This window comes from Delphinapterus leucas, chromosome 10 (assembly GCF_059928025.1).
Source record: "Delphinapterus leucas isolate spDelLeu-1000000601 "Yukka" chromosome 10, BTC_Dleu_Yukka2, whole genome shotgun sequence".
Classification (NCBI taxonomy): domain Eukaryota; kingdom Metazoa; phylum Chordata; class Mammalia; order Artiodactyla; family Monodontidae; genus Delphinapterus; species Delphinapterus leucas.
In genome coordinates, this window is record NC_143138.1 from 65,066,101 (window position 1) to 65,079,783 (window position 13,683).

The 13,683-nt window shown below is 42.4% G+C and overlaps 1 protein-coding gene across 19 annotated transcripts in view; it reads right to left on the bottom strand.

The window, feature by feature from the left end:
• MAP4 (microtubule associated protein 4) overlaps positions 1–13,683 on the bottom strand; it is a 167,064-nt gene that overhangs the window by 14,455 nt on the left and 138,926 nt on the right. For 16 of the 19 annotated variants that reach the window (XM_089919181.1, XM_089919182.1, XM_089919188.1 and 13 more), the window contains 2 exons: positions 4,247–4,353; positions 3,229–3,444 (listed from right to left, as the gene is read on the bottom strand). In XM_089919181.1, the coding sequence (XP_089775307.1) occupies positions 3,229–3,444; positions 4,247–4,353 (323 nt within the window). The remainder of the gene's footprint in view (positions 1–3,228; positions 3,445–4,246; positions 4,354–13,683) is intronic. The other 3 variants (XM_089919186.1, XM_089919197.1, XM_089919194.1) reach the window with 1 other exon arrangement.

Consider the following 13,683-nt stretch of genomic DNA (forward strand, 5'->3'; position numbering starts at 1 on the left):
AATAGGCCAAGGAAGTCATGCCAAAGGATGGTTCCATATAAGCTTATGCCAGAAATCAGGGGTACTGTGGGTTTGGCACCACTGATAGGAAATATATGTGGCTATATGATCAAAGTCCTCCACACAACATGAGAAATGGCTATGTAGGGTGCCGTGTGATCGGGAATCAGGAAACAGGGGGTCAAACCACCTGAATCCAACCTGAACCAGTGAGAGTGAACAGCCCTGAAAATATACCACACCACAAAGTACATCTGCCTCAGGATCCACTGCATTAAATACTTATGTATTTAAGGTATTAATATTTGACCAGAGATCAAACAAATACATAAAACAAAAAATTTAAAATGTTCAGTCAAATTCAGCCATTCTTTTGGCTAAGATGCACCCAGTGAATTCTGAACAGGATGGAGCTGCAGCTGGAAACTGCATTGACCAAATCAGTCAGGTCTAAGCTCCAGCCCCAGGCAGGACCGCAACTCACAGTGTGATCTTGGGCAAATCACTGAGCCTCTCTGGGCTTTATTTCCTCATCTGGACAAAGGAGGCTGGAACAAAGGATCGTTACGGACCAGCTTTGATAATAAGTGATGTTAGGGATGGGAGGATGAGGATTCTGTAAGAGCACAGGGACAGTGAGAAGGGGCAGTGGAGGGTGCAGGCCTGACCAACAGAGGGAATGAGGAGGCCGATGCCACAGTTCTGACTGAAAGCAAAAGGGAAAAGCCTCTCAAGTGCAGACACAGGCCATCTGGGTCACTCTAGCTCCTCTTCCATGGAGGCTGGGCATGTAGTCACTATCAAGGAAGGGAAGGAATCAATACAGCCTGGTTTCTACAGGAATAGGCAATGAACAGACTGTTTTGATAAGCAAATATACCATGTTACTCAAGAGAGTAAGCCAAACCACAGACAAAGGGGATCCAGCTCTTATACTCCAAGAGAAATGGCCACACAGAGGGTAGTATGTTGGTGGAGACAAGCAGGATATTGCTTAACTGGAAAATCAGCTAAGGAGGTTCTCAGAAATTAAGGGCTGGCAGCCATTTAAATAAAATCTAACCCTGCAAATGCAGGGTAACGACCATTCCTACAAACGAAGGGCCCAAGCATGGTGTTAAAGAACCCTAAGGTTGGAATTAGGGGAAGTGGTCCAGCTACCAGCTCTGTCTCGAGCGTGTCGTGGGATTCCGTGCAGAGGGACTCCTGTTCTGTTTACTCTAAAATGTAAAGACTAAACCAGATGCTCTCTGGGGTCTCCTTCAAATTTTCAATACTATGAGTCAGAATAATCGGGTGGGGTCTTATATTTTGCTAGCAAGAGTAATAATAAAATAAGTTAGAAAAAAGTTGCTTGAGATAGAAATCTCTAAAGGATGTGATGTTCTTTAGACGTCAGGCTTTTGGCCTCAGCAGGCTGCAGAACCAGCCTGCTCTCAGAGTTGGAGTCACTCTCCTGTTTTCTCAACTATATTTTCTCCTCTGCCAGAATCACAGATCTTATTTTTTCTGAATAGTTTTTTCCCCTTTGTTTGCTCCTATAAATCTTTCTACCAAATAAGGAAAAAACAAATTTCAGTAGGCTTTAGTTTTTATCCATCTCTCAAAACGTTTCCATCTGTTTCTTATCTAAAAGATAAACAACAGTAATCATTATGAGGCACATCACCTCTTCAGGTCAGCAGCATCTCAAAATGCTGTCTAAAAGCTGCATGGCAAAAAGACAGGAAACAAGAGTGTTGATAGAGGCCCTGAGCACCAGTGTTGGAGTTAGGCCCAAGTTCAAATACGGGCTCTGCCGCTTATTAGCACTGGACTACAGAAAGGTTACTTAACTGAGCTCTGAAATGAGGATACTAAAATCCACATTATGGGTTGTTGAGAGAGAGAATTAAAAGAGTTAATGTCTATAAAGAAACCACTACAGTATGCTTCATTTTTGTTATTATTACAGAGTGAACTTCACTAGACAGTACCCGCTCCTTCCCATGGTCTCCTCTGTCTCCCCCAGGATTTGCTGCTAAGAAAGTGTCAGGGAGGAGCTGCTGCCACGGCTCCAGCCACCTTCCCTCTGCCCTCTTATTCAAATAAATTGTTTTCTAAACATCAAGAAAAGCAGTGTCAACTGGGTAAATGAGGATCAGAAAGCTTTACGAGATTTTATAATTCCTAGTCTATACTAGGATTTCTCAGTTTCTTGGCCAGGGTTGTCAACCTAGCCGACAATTCCTAGGTTCCACCAGTTTTCTTTACAAGATTAAATGAAAACACTGACATTTTAACATGGTAAACTATTCCTCATCATGATTTTAAAGAGTAATATCGGGGCTTCCCTGGTGGCGCAGTGGTTGAGGGTCTGCCTGCCGATGCAGGGGACACGAGTTCGTGCCCCGGTCCAGGAGGATCCCACATGCCGTGGCACGGCTGGGCCCGTGAGCCATGGCTGCTGAGCCTGTGCGTCCGGAGCCTGTGCTTCGCAGCGGGAGAGGCCGCAGCGGTGAGAGGCCCGCGTACCGCCAAAAAAAAAAAAAAAAAAAGTAATATCAGGCTGACCTAAAGGCCCTTTTCAAAGAAAAGAAGATATTAGAAAAGGCAGTCACAGATTCCACCCACCCTCTCCTCCAAGAACAATCCTGTGAAGCTACTGCTGTTCCAAACTGACCCATTTCTAAGCAATAATGTGTGGGTGACCCGGAAAACTGAAAAACTGCAGAAGGAGCCCAGTGAGAGGTAGCCTAATGCCAAAAGCAAAGTTAAGTTACCACCTGATGCTGGAATCTGCTGGAAGATAAGCTGGAAGAGCTAATCACTAATCAACTAATGGAGGAAATTCACTTCTGCGGGATGATTAAGAAGAAAGACAAAGAATTGAATTTGACTGGGAATTTGATGGCGGAATTACACCAAAAATGAGTATATGATTGGCATGTGGAGTGGGGAAACTGGTTAACCAGTATGTAAACAGACGAAGAGTGAGGAAGAGCTCGGAGAAAGGAGGAGCCAGAGCAGAGGCAAGAGTGCCTCCAGCCAGGGCAGAAAAGGCACAAAGGAAAACAGGCCACTGAATTTCATGGCTGCGTCAAGAGCTCCCAAAGTGATTTGCGTTACCCTTCCCCCTTTGCCCTCTCCTTTCCCCTAGTCCACCAGCCTGCTTCCAGACAGAGTCTGACTACCTGACGCTCGGAGGGGAAAACTTTTCCCTGGCACGGTGCTCAGGTGACTACTTACCTTGGGCTTCCCGTCTTTTGAAGGTAAGGTGGAAGGCCTGGCAGTGGCAGCAGCTGGGCGTTTGGGTGGGGCAGCCGGTGCTGAGCCTGAAGCAAGGCTCATGGGTTTTTTATTCGACCCACCAAAGGTGGTGGGAGCTGGCTGCTTAGGGAGAGAAGTGGGCTGTGTTTTGGCTTTCGATGTTGAAGTCTTTGCAGGTTGAGTGGTGGCCAAAGGCTTTAAGTTGATTTGTTGTTTTTTTTTTAAAGGCCAACATCAAACACACAGACAAGAATAAAAACAAATTTAAAAAAAAAGTATAAATTGCACAATTCAAAGTAAAATTATAAGCAATGAGGATAGATGCAACCGAAAATTAGCACTCCTTTCTTCTGAGCTCAGTAAATAGTGGAAAGATACCAGGATGCAGATAAAGAAAACTGGGAATTGTTTCTAATGACAGTGTCACAAATTCCAGCAGTTTGGCACCTGAAGATTTAAATTCAGTCATAACTTTAAACAATTAACTAACTTTCGAAGCCTGCAATAATTCTGTGAAGAAAGTCACCAGCAGGTGATTAGGCTATTTATTATCTGCACCTCTATGAGGCAATATCAACGTCCTGTTTTAAGCCCACACTAAAATGTGGCATTTGTACTTTGCAATAAGTACCAATAAATGTCTGGAGCTATGATCCACCTTAACAATCTGTGCTCCTTTTTCATTAACAGAGACTTCAGAATGGATTTCTGAATAATTCTGTAATTCCCTTTATTATTGTTGTTAAGGGAAGCAGAAACAACATCTACAGAACAGATATTCAAGATAATACGGTCAAAAGCAAAAGATTTAAAGGTTTGAGTTAGGCCACCATGGTAAAATGGGAACATAAAATATTTTCTAAGCATGTCCAAACTTGAGGAAGGACTCATAATAGCTCAGAAAAAAGAAATTTCATTTGCATGATTCAAGCAATAATAAGCAGAAGATAGTTTTTAAAAATTACAGCAGAAGACAACCTACCATTCTGGCACCTACCTTTGTTTTCTTCTCTGGGCTTGGTGGGAGCTCCTTGTTTGGAGGGGCGGTGATGTCATTTCCGGTCACACTCCCAGTAAGCCGTCCTTCTTCTAGTTTGGCTATTCCTAAAGGGGGAAAAGTTATGCTAAGCAAATGTTTTTCACAACCATTGCGAAAATGCAAGTCTTTGCAGAGACACACCACTAACTAGCACTTCATTCTGAGAAAATCCAGAGCTATGCTGCTGAAAGTGGACAAGACTCCCAAGTCCCCCTCACTGTGATGAAGGACAGTTTTAGACTCCAGAGATTCAAGCAGCCTGTGCCTGTGGAAAAGCAACTTAACTAGGATTTGCACAAATGCTCAGTGGAAGGAAATGGCCCTTGAAGTTTCGTTTCCCTTCCCTGGAGACCGGCAAAGGGGTTCTGTCACCCAACCACTAACTCCCAGAGCACATAGGGGACAAAAACCACTTCTACTAGAGTTTATCTCTTGGAATAAAGGTTGCTGAGAGATGGGATAAGAGCCAGAAGATCATCCAATGTCCTCCCCTTCCTTCCTTTCCCTGTAAAGCACCACTTTATGGAGGATGTGAGATGAACTTGATCTGGTTCTAGCAGTGACCCAGATTTCCAACAAGGCCGAGGAGACCCATGAAATCAGATCCAGGGCCAGAAATAAAGTCTACAGCCTAAGGCTACGCCCAGCAGCACCACTGTGGGGAGGTGACTCCAGATTTCAATAGGGCTATACCAGAAAGCATTAAAATACCATGAAATTTATAACCTGGGTGTGGGGAACACCTTTCTAACTGGCACAAAATCTAGAAGCCACAAAAGATAAGTTGGACTACAGAAAAATAAAAAGCTTCCACGTGCCCCAAAAAACAATAGAAAAAGTCAAAAGGCAAATGATAAACAGGAAAAAAGTATTGAACCTCACATCAAAGACACAGAGCTTATTACATAAACTACTCCTACAAATCAACCAACTCCTATAAAGGCCGAAAAGAAAATGAACAGGAAAAATGGCCGAAAGAATATGAACACAGTTTACAGAAAAAGAAATACAAATCACTTTTGAAAATATGAAAAGATACCATTTCTAACCTAACATATTGTCCAAAAGTCCTAAAATCTCAAAGTAGCTGCTGGGGATAATGTGAGGACATACGCTGCTGGAAGTGTGTGAAATGGTACAAATCAGATGCAGGGCAGTCTAGCAGTATCTCCGAAAATTACAAGTGCAAATAAATTCTAATCCACAATTATAATTTCTGGAAATTTATCTTAGAGATATATTCACATACCTGCAAAATAGCAAATGTGTATGGTCTTTCACCAGAGCATTGTTCCTAAAAGCAAAGGACTGAACCCAGAAGTCTGTTAACTGAAAACTGGTTAAAGCATATGGCAGAAGTATCAATGTTATCTCTGAATTTGAAAAAATAAACCATGACTGATAGGGAACGATCTCTACTCAGTGAAAAGAAAAGCAAGGCACAGAACAGTAGGTATAACATGAAACCATTGTCTAGAAAAGACAATACACTTCTATTGCAAATACACTTGTACATGCATTTTTAAAAAGTCTTTGGAAGAACGATGATGAAACAAAACAATGGTGACTTAATTTTGGGATGGGGTGGAGGACCAGGCACAAAACTAGGGAGCGTTAGGAGGCTTTATTTTAAAATTTTTTGTTTTGAAGTAAAGATTCACAGGAAGTTACAAAGGAATGTACAGGGAAGTTCTGTGTACCCTTTACCCAGTCTCCCCCAATGACACCCTGCATACACCGGGAAACTGATATTGGTACAATCTAGAGAGCTTATCTGACTTTTCCAGTTTTACATGCATTCATTTGTGTGTGTGTGTGTGTGTGCGCGCACGCGCGCGCGCGTGCACGTGCATGCAGGTATGCGGGTATGTAAGCAGTTCTATGCCGTTTTATCACATGTGTAGCTTTATGTAACCACTACTAAGAATCAAAACATATTAATTGTTCCATCACCACAGAGCTCCCTCATGTTACCCTTTTTTTTTTTAGAGCCACCCCACTCCCTCTGCCTTTCCAATCCCTTAAGCTCTGGCAGCTATTAATCTGCTTGCCATCTCTAAAATATTATTTCAAGAATATTATATAAGTAGAATCACACAGTGTCCTACTTTTTGTAGCTGGCCTCTTTCACCCAGCAACACGCTTCTGAGGTGCATCCGTGTTGTACATGAGAAGTCCATGGTGTGGCTGTACCACAGGTTAACCGTTCACATACTGTAGGACATTTTGGTTGTTTCTGGCTGTTTGCTATTATAAGTAAAGCTGCTACGAATATTTATTACAGGATTTTGAATAAAATAGGTTCATTGTTACTAAATGGAAATGCAATTAATTGTTTCTTACATGTTGATAGTGTATCCTGTGACACTGATAAACTCACTAATTAGTTCTAGGGGTTGTGAGGGTAGATTCCTTGGAATTTTCTACATAAACAATCATATCATCTACAAACACAGCCAGATTTTTTTCTTCCTTTCCAATCTATATGCCTTGTATTTCCTTCTCGTGCTTTACTGTGCTAACCAGAACCTCCAGTACTATGTTAAATAAGAGTGATGACAGCAAGTATCCTTGCCTTGTTCCCAACTTTAGGGTGAAAACATGTAGTCTTTCACTATTAACTGTGATGTCAGCTGTAGGTTTTTTGTAGATGCTCCTTCTCAAGTTGAGGAAGTTCTCCCTCTATTCTTTGATGAGAGTTTATCACAAATGGGTGTTGGATTTTGTTGAATTTTATGTGTTTATGATTTTTCTTCTTTAGACTTTTGATATGGATTACACTGATTGGTTTTTGATTATTGAACCAGCCTTGCATACCTGGAATAAATTCCACTTGGCTGTTGTGTATAATCATCTTAATATACTGCTGGGTGTGATTTGTTAGTACTTTGTTAAAAATTTTTGCATCTAAGTTCATGGGAGATATCAGTCTGTAATTTGTGTGGTACTGTCTTTGCCTGATTTTGGTTATCAGGATAATACAGACATCATATAATGAGTTAGGAAGTGCTCCTTCCTCTTATATTTTCTGGCAAAGAATGTGTAAAATTGGTGTCAATTATTCTTTAAATGTATGGTAAAATTCTCCACTGAAACCATCAGAAGCTTTTTAATTAAAAATTCAATTTCCTGGGCATATACCCAGATGAAACTATAATTTGAAAAGATACATGCACCCCTATGTTCATAGCAGCACTATTTACAATAGCCAAGACATGGAAACAACCTATATGTCCATCAACAGATGAATGGATAAAGAAGATGTGGTGTGTATATATACAACAGAATATTACTCAGCCATAAAAAAGAATGAAATAATGCCATTTGCAGCAACATGAATGGACCTAGAGATAATCATACTACGTGAAGTCAGTCATAAAGAGAACGACAAATATCATATGACATCACTTATACGTGAAATCTAAAATATGACCCAAATGAACATATCTACAAAATATAAACAGACTCACAAACACAGAGAACAGACTTGTGATGGCTAAAGGGGAGGGAAGGATTGGGAATTCGGGATTAGCAGACGCAAACTCATATATCTGGGATGAATAAACAAGGCCCTACTGTATAGCACAGGGAACTATATTCAATACCCTATGATAAACCATAATGGAAAAGAATATTTAAAAAGAATATATGTATATATGTATAATGGAATCACTGCTGTACAGCAGAAATTAAAACAACATTGTAAATCAACTATACTTCAATAAAATAAAAAATTTCAGTTTCTTTAATGGCTCTTCAGGTTACCATCGTGGTTGAGTTATGGTAATCTGTGGGTTTTAAGGAATTGGTATATTTCTTCGAAGTTATTGAATTTGTGAGGATAAAGGTGCTCCTAGTATTCCCCTATTATGCTTCTAATGTCTGTAGTGATATCCCCTGTTCCTGTTATTGGTTGGTTGTGTCTCTTTTTCACCTTTGTCAGTTTTGTTAAAAGTTTATCAGTTGTGTTGGTTTTCTTTAAGAACCAGCTTTTGGTTTAATAAACTTTCTTTTCTGTTTTATTGTTTATAATTTCACTGATCTCTGCTTGTTTTGGATTTATTTCATTCTTTTTTTTAGTTTCAGAGTGTTGATCTGAGACCTTTTCTCTTTTCTAATGTAAGTACTTACTGCCACAAATTCCCCTCTCAGTACTGCTATAGCTGCATTCAACAAATTTTGACATGTTCCTTTTTCTTTCTCTTTTTCTTTGGCTGCACCACAAGGCTTGTGGGATCATCCCCCAAACAGGGATGGAACCCCGGCCCCGGCAGTGAAATCGCCGAGTCCTAACCACTCTACCACCAGGGAACTCCTGATATGTTCATTTTCATTCAGTTCATTGTATTTTTAAAATGTCCTCTGAAAACTTCCTCTCTGACCCATGGATTATTTAAAAGTATACTGTTTAATTTCTTAGTGACTGAAAATTTTCCTGTGGTCTTTCTATTATTGGTTTCTCGTTTGTTCCATTATGGTCAGGCAATATATTCTGCATGATTTCAATCGTTTAAATGTATTGAAGTTTGTTTTATGACCCAGGATCCATCTTGGTGCATGTTCCACAGGCACTTGAAAAGAATCTACAAACAATAAATGCCGGAGAGGGTGTGGAGAAGAGGGAACCCTCTTGCACTGTTGGTGGGAATGTAAATTGATACAGCCACTATGGAGAACAGTACGGACGTTCATTAAAAAACTAAAAATAGAATTACCGTATGACCCAGCAAGCCTACTACGGGGCATATACCCTGAAAAAACCATAATTCAAAAAGACACATGGGGTTTCCCTGGTGGCGCAGTGGTTGAGAGTCCGCCTGCCGATGCAGGGGACACGGGTTCGTGCCCTGGTCCAGGAAGATCCCACATGCCACGGAGTGGCTGGGCCCGTGAGCCATGGCCGCTGAGCCTGCGCGTCCGGAGCCTGTGCTCCGCAACAGGAGAGGCCACAACAGTGAGAGGCTCGCGTACCGCAAAAAAAAAAAGACACATGGGGCTTCCCTGGTGGTGCAGTGGTTAAGAATCCGCCTGCCAATGCAGGGGACACGGGTTCGAGCCCTGGTCCGGGAAGATCCCACATGTCGTGGAGCAACTAAGCCCGTGTGTCACAACTACTGAGCCTGCGCCCTAGAGCCCGCGTGCCACAACTACTGAAGCCTACGTGCCTAGAGCCAGTGCTCTACAACAAAAGAAGCCCACGCACCACAACAAAGAGTAGCCCCTGCTCGCCACAACTAGAGAAAAGCCTGTGCACAGCAACAAAGACCCAACGCAGCCAAAAAAAAAAAAAAAAAAAAAAAAGACACATGTACCCAAATGTTCACTGCAGCTCTATTCACAACAGCCAGGACATGGAAGCATCCTAAATGTCCATTGACAGGTGAATGGATAAAGAAGATGTGGTACATACATCACACACTGTGGTACATATATAACACATCCGTATATGGCTGGAATATTACTCAGCCATAAAAAGGAATGAAATTGGGTCATTTGTAGAGATGTGGATGGACATAGAGTCTGTCATACAGAGTGAAGTAAGTCAGAAAGAGAAAAACAAATATTGTATATTAACGCATATATGTGGTATCTAGAAAAATGGTACAGATGAACGTATTTGCCGGGCAGGAACAGAGAACGGCAGGGTGGGATGAACTGGGAGATTAGGATGGACATATATACACTACCATGTGTAAAATAGATAGCTAGTGGGAACCTGCTGTATAGCACAGGGAGCTCAGCTCGGTGCTCTGTGATGACCTGGATGGGTAGGAAGGGTGGGGCGGCGGCGGGGGGGGGGGGTTTGGGGTTGGGAGGGAGGTCCAAAAGGGAGGGGATATATGTATACATATAGCTGATTCACTTTGTTGTACAGCAGAAACTAACACAACATTGTAAAGCAATTATACTCTAATAAAAAAAAAATATTCTGCTGTTGTTAGATGGAATTTCTATAAATGTCAAGTGGATGCTGTTGTTTGATGTTACTGTTAAAATCTTCTTTACCTTTACTAATATTCTGTCCAGTAGTTCTGTCAATTGCTTAGAGTGGGATGTAGAAGCCCCCAACTACAACTGTGGATTTGTCTATTTCTCCTTTCAGCTCTACCAGTTTTTGTTCATTGTATTTTGTGTGTGTGTGTGCGCGCGTGCGCGCTGCATTGCGTCTTCGTTGCGGTGTGCGGGCTTCTCATTGCAGTGGCTTCTCTTGTTGTGGAGCATGGGCTCTAGGGTGCACGGGCTTCAGTAGTTGCAGCAGGCAGGCTCAGCAGTTGTGGCTCACAGACTCTAGAGCGCAGGCTCAGTACGTGTGGCGCACGGGCTTAGTTGCTCCACGGCATGTGGGATCTTCCAGGACCAGGGCTCGAACCCATGTCCCCTGAATTGGCAGGCAGATTCTTAACCACTGCGTCACCAGGGAAGCCCATAACTTCTATTTCTTTGCTGAGATTTTCTAATTCCATTTGTTTCAAGAGAATTCATAACTTCTTCTGGAAATAATTTTATGATGGATTTTAAAATCCTTTTTGTATATTAGCAGGTAATCACTATTTAAATTTAGTGTGCAGGTAGTTTCAATAACAATTTAGTTCCCAGGGCCCTTGTAGTGCAATACAGGCCTGCTGTGTTTTTCTGGTTCCATGAGGCTGTCACTCAATCCCTGCTGGTATTGCCTGCAAGGGCTCAAGGCACTTCCCTGGGACAGGTGGTTTCACTGGGTGGGGGATGAGTGATGCTGGACCCACGGAATGCAGACTTTCTCCTGGCCTGATTTCTGGCTGCCTGATGCTGGTGGACTTCCTGTTTTGAAGCCACTGGGAGCAGGAAGCACCTAACTGGCCTGATGATGGAGGAAAGAGTGTAGCAGGAAACCTACCTACCTTTCCTTCTGCTACTGGGTAGAAGGCTGGTGCCGCTGGTCACCTAGTGGGGACTGGGGATGAGCTTCCCTGCCACTGTGGGTGGATCGGGCCTGCAACTGCTGCCAGGTGTGAAGTGCACAACAGGTAGGCCCTGATGACCTCTGCTGACACTGCACCTGCAAGAAGATTGAGTCCACCACCACTGCTGGATATGGGGAGGGAAATAGGGCTTCCCCTATTTGGTCTTTGGTCAAAAGAGAGCAGGTTTTTCTTTCTTTCTTTTTGCCTTTTCTTCTTCTTTTATCTATGCTTGTTGGTGATTCCAGGTTGTAGACACCCTCCAGTGCCCAGACAAGGACACATGGAAGATTAAAAAGAAAAGCCAAGGGAACTCACTGCACTGTCCTTCCTCAAGTCCTGAGCCCTACCCAGCCTGCCCTCTCCCTTCTACCTTTCAGATTCCTTTTCTGATTATCTGGCGCATTCTTTCCAGAGTATTTAGCTGTATTTAGAAGAGATGAACAGGAAAAAGTGAATCAATGTCACCTTCTCTTGGAAGGAGATTTTCTAATGTATAGCATTTTGTACTTTTTGATGCTTGAAACCATATGCATCTCTAGTTGAAAACGGAATTTTTTTAGTTTTAAAAATGTGAAGAAAGAAAACCACTCCCACCATGCAAGGTATTGGTAACGCCTCTGTTCTAGAGCAAGCTGAAAGAATATCTCACCAAATGTCTGACTTGTTGCCACTGGCATCAGACCACCATGAACATTTTTCAATAAGCACAGGATTTTTCAGCAAACAACGTGAACACTTCATGAAGTCTCACTGCTTATGATATAAACATGCAACATCTCAACCTGCACAAGTTAAGTGTCACCCAGTGAAAAATGCATGACCGCCACATAAGCAGAAACCATAGTCTTCCTCCCAGATAGTGCTTCTCACCATGAGCCTCCTCCTTTGCTTCCGGGGTATATACCAGCCAACTGCTAGAGACCACCACCCAAATGTCCCTACATTTCCACAGAAGAATGTTCACAAAGAACACAAAACTGCTCCCTTCTGTTGCATCTTTCCATTATTTGTACTACTACTTGCTGGAAAACCCAGGCTCAAAATCACAGCATCATTTTCAACTGCCCCCCCGCCCCCCCTCACCTTCCACACCCAGTTTTCAAGTCCAGTTGATTTCGCTTCTGGTATACTTCCCCTATCATGTCCTCAGTAGTTCACCTTTTACTACTGCATGTATCCAACTGTCATCATGGGATTTTTTTGCCTTCAATCCTCTGTCTTCCAGTTTATCTTTTCTACTGAGAACAGGTGAATCCTCTCAAAGCCAAATTTGGGCCACTTTATTTATTGTCATAGGCAGTCAGGACAGTTTTTTGAACATGGGAGTAAGGTTTAAACAACTCAGGGAACAACTAAGCTTGGGTTCCAAACAACTTTCTAGATTTGTTATCCCATTATTTCTTGCCGCAGATGTACAGATGGCTTTGGCATATTTGCTCAACCCACATCCTTCTCCAGAGGAGCCCCAGATGAAGTGGGTAGCTCAAAATGGCCAAGACTGGTGAAGAAGGCTTTGGTACCTGGCACACAGGTGACTGGACCAAGCTGAGACAATAAGATATACTTACTCACTCTTTCCCTAAAAGAAAGAAAATATGAAAACTATAGCCAAGCAACCTTGGGTTCCTAAGATATAAAGTAGGGCACAGAACCCAAAACCATGGCAACCAATGTCCTGTACAGACCAGAGACACAAAGGAAGCAAAAAGTAAGAGACGGCAGAGAACACTTTCCAGGAGGGAAGAGAATGGAACACGTGTTCAGGGCAAAGCAGAGGTCCTAAGTGAGACACACAATGGCTGTAGCTGGGCTACACTTCCTGAAATAGGATTCCCTGAGATTGTCAACAAATAGCTTTTTATAAATTTGAGTTTCTATGACTGTGTTTCTGTTCTTTGAAACTAAATAATAATTAAGAGAAGCCCCACAAATACTCATCATTGTTCTTTTACCTAATGTGAGCTGTCTGAGCTTCATACCTTTGCCTGGAAGGCTTTCCCTCCACTTTGTTAGGCTTCCAAGGCCACCTCCTCCCAAAAGTTTTCATGATTCACAATCCTCTCATACAACCCCCACCCCCCGACCCCTGCCACCCCAACTAGATCACAAGTCGTTCGAGGATAAGGACAATATCCAGGGCCTAGGTAGTGGCATATGATAGGTATGGTGAACAATGAATCCTTATATAGCTTTATCTACATAGAGTTTAGCAGTCAGCATTCAAACATTTATTAGGTGAACAGATCAGTGAGGTTTGTCAGTCATCTGACATTTTTTTCCTACCAACGTGAACTTCTCTCAGTGTGAACTAGGACAAACTTGTTCTGAAATAAACAAAAATCTTCACTCATTACCACCTAGAAGGTATACGGCACTGAACTGGGCACCTGGGGATCAAGCAAAAGAAGATGAGACAATCCTATCCAGGAGGCCCTTACAGTTCTGCTACAG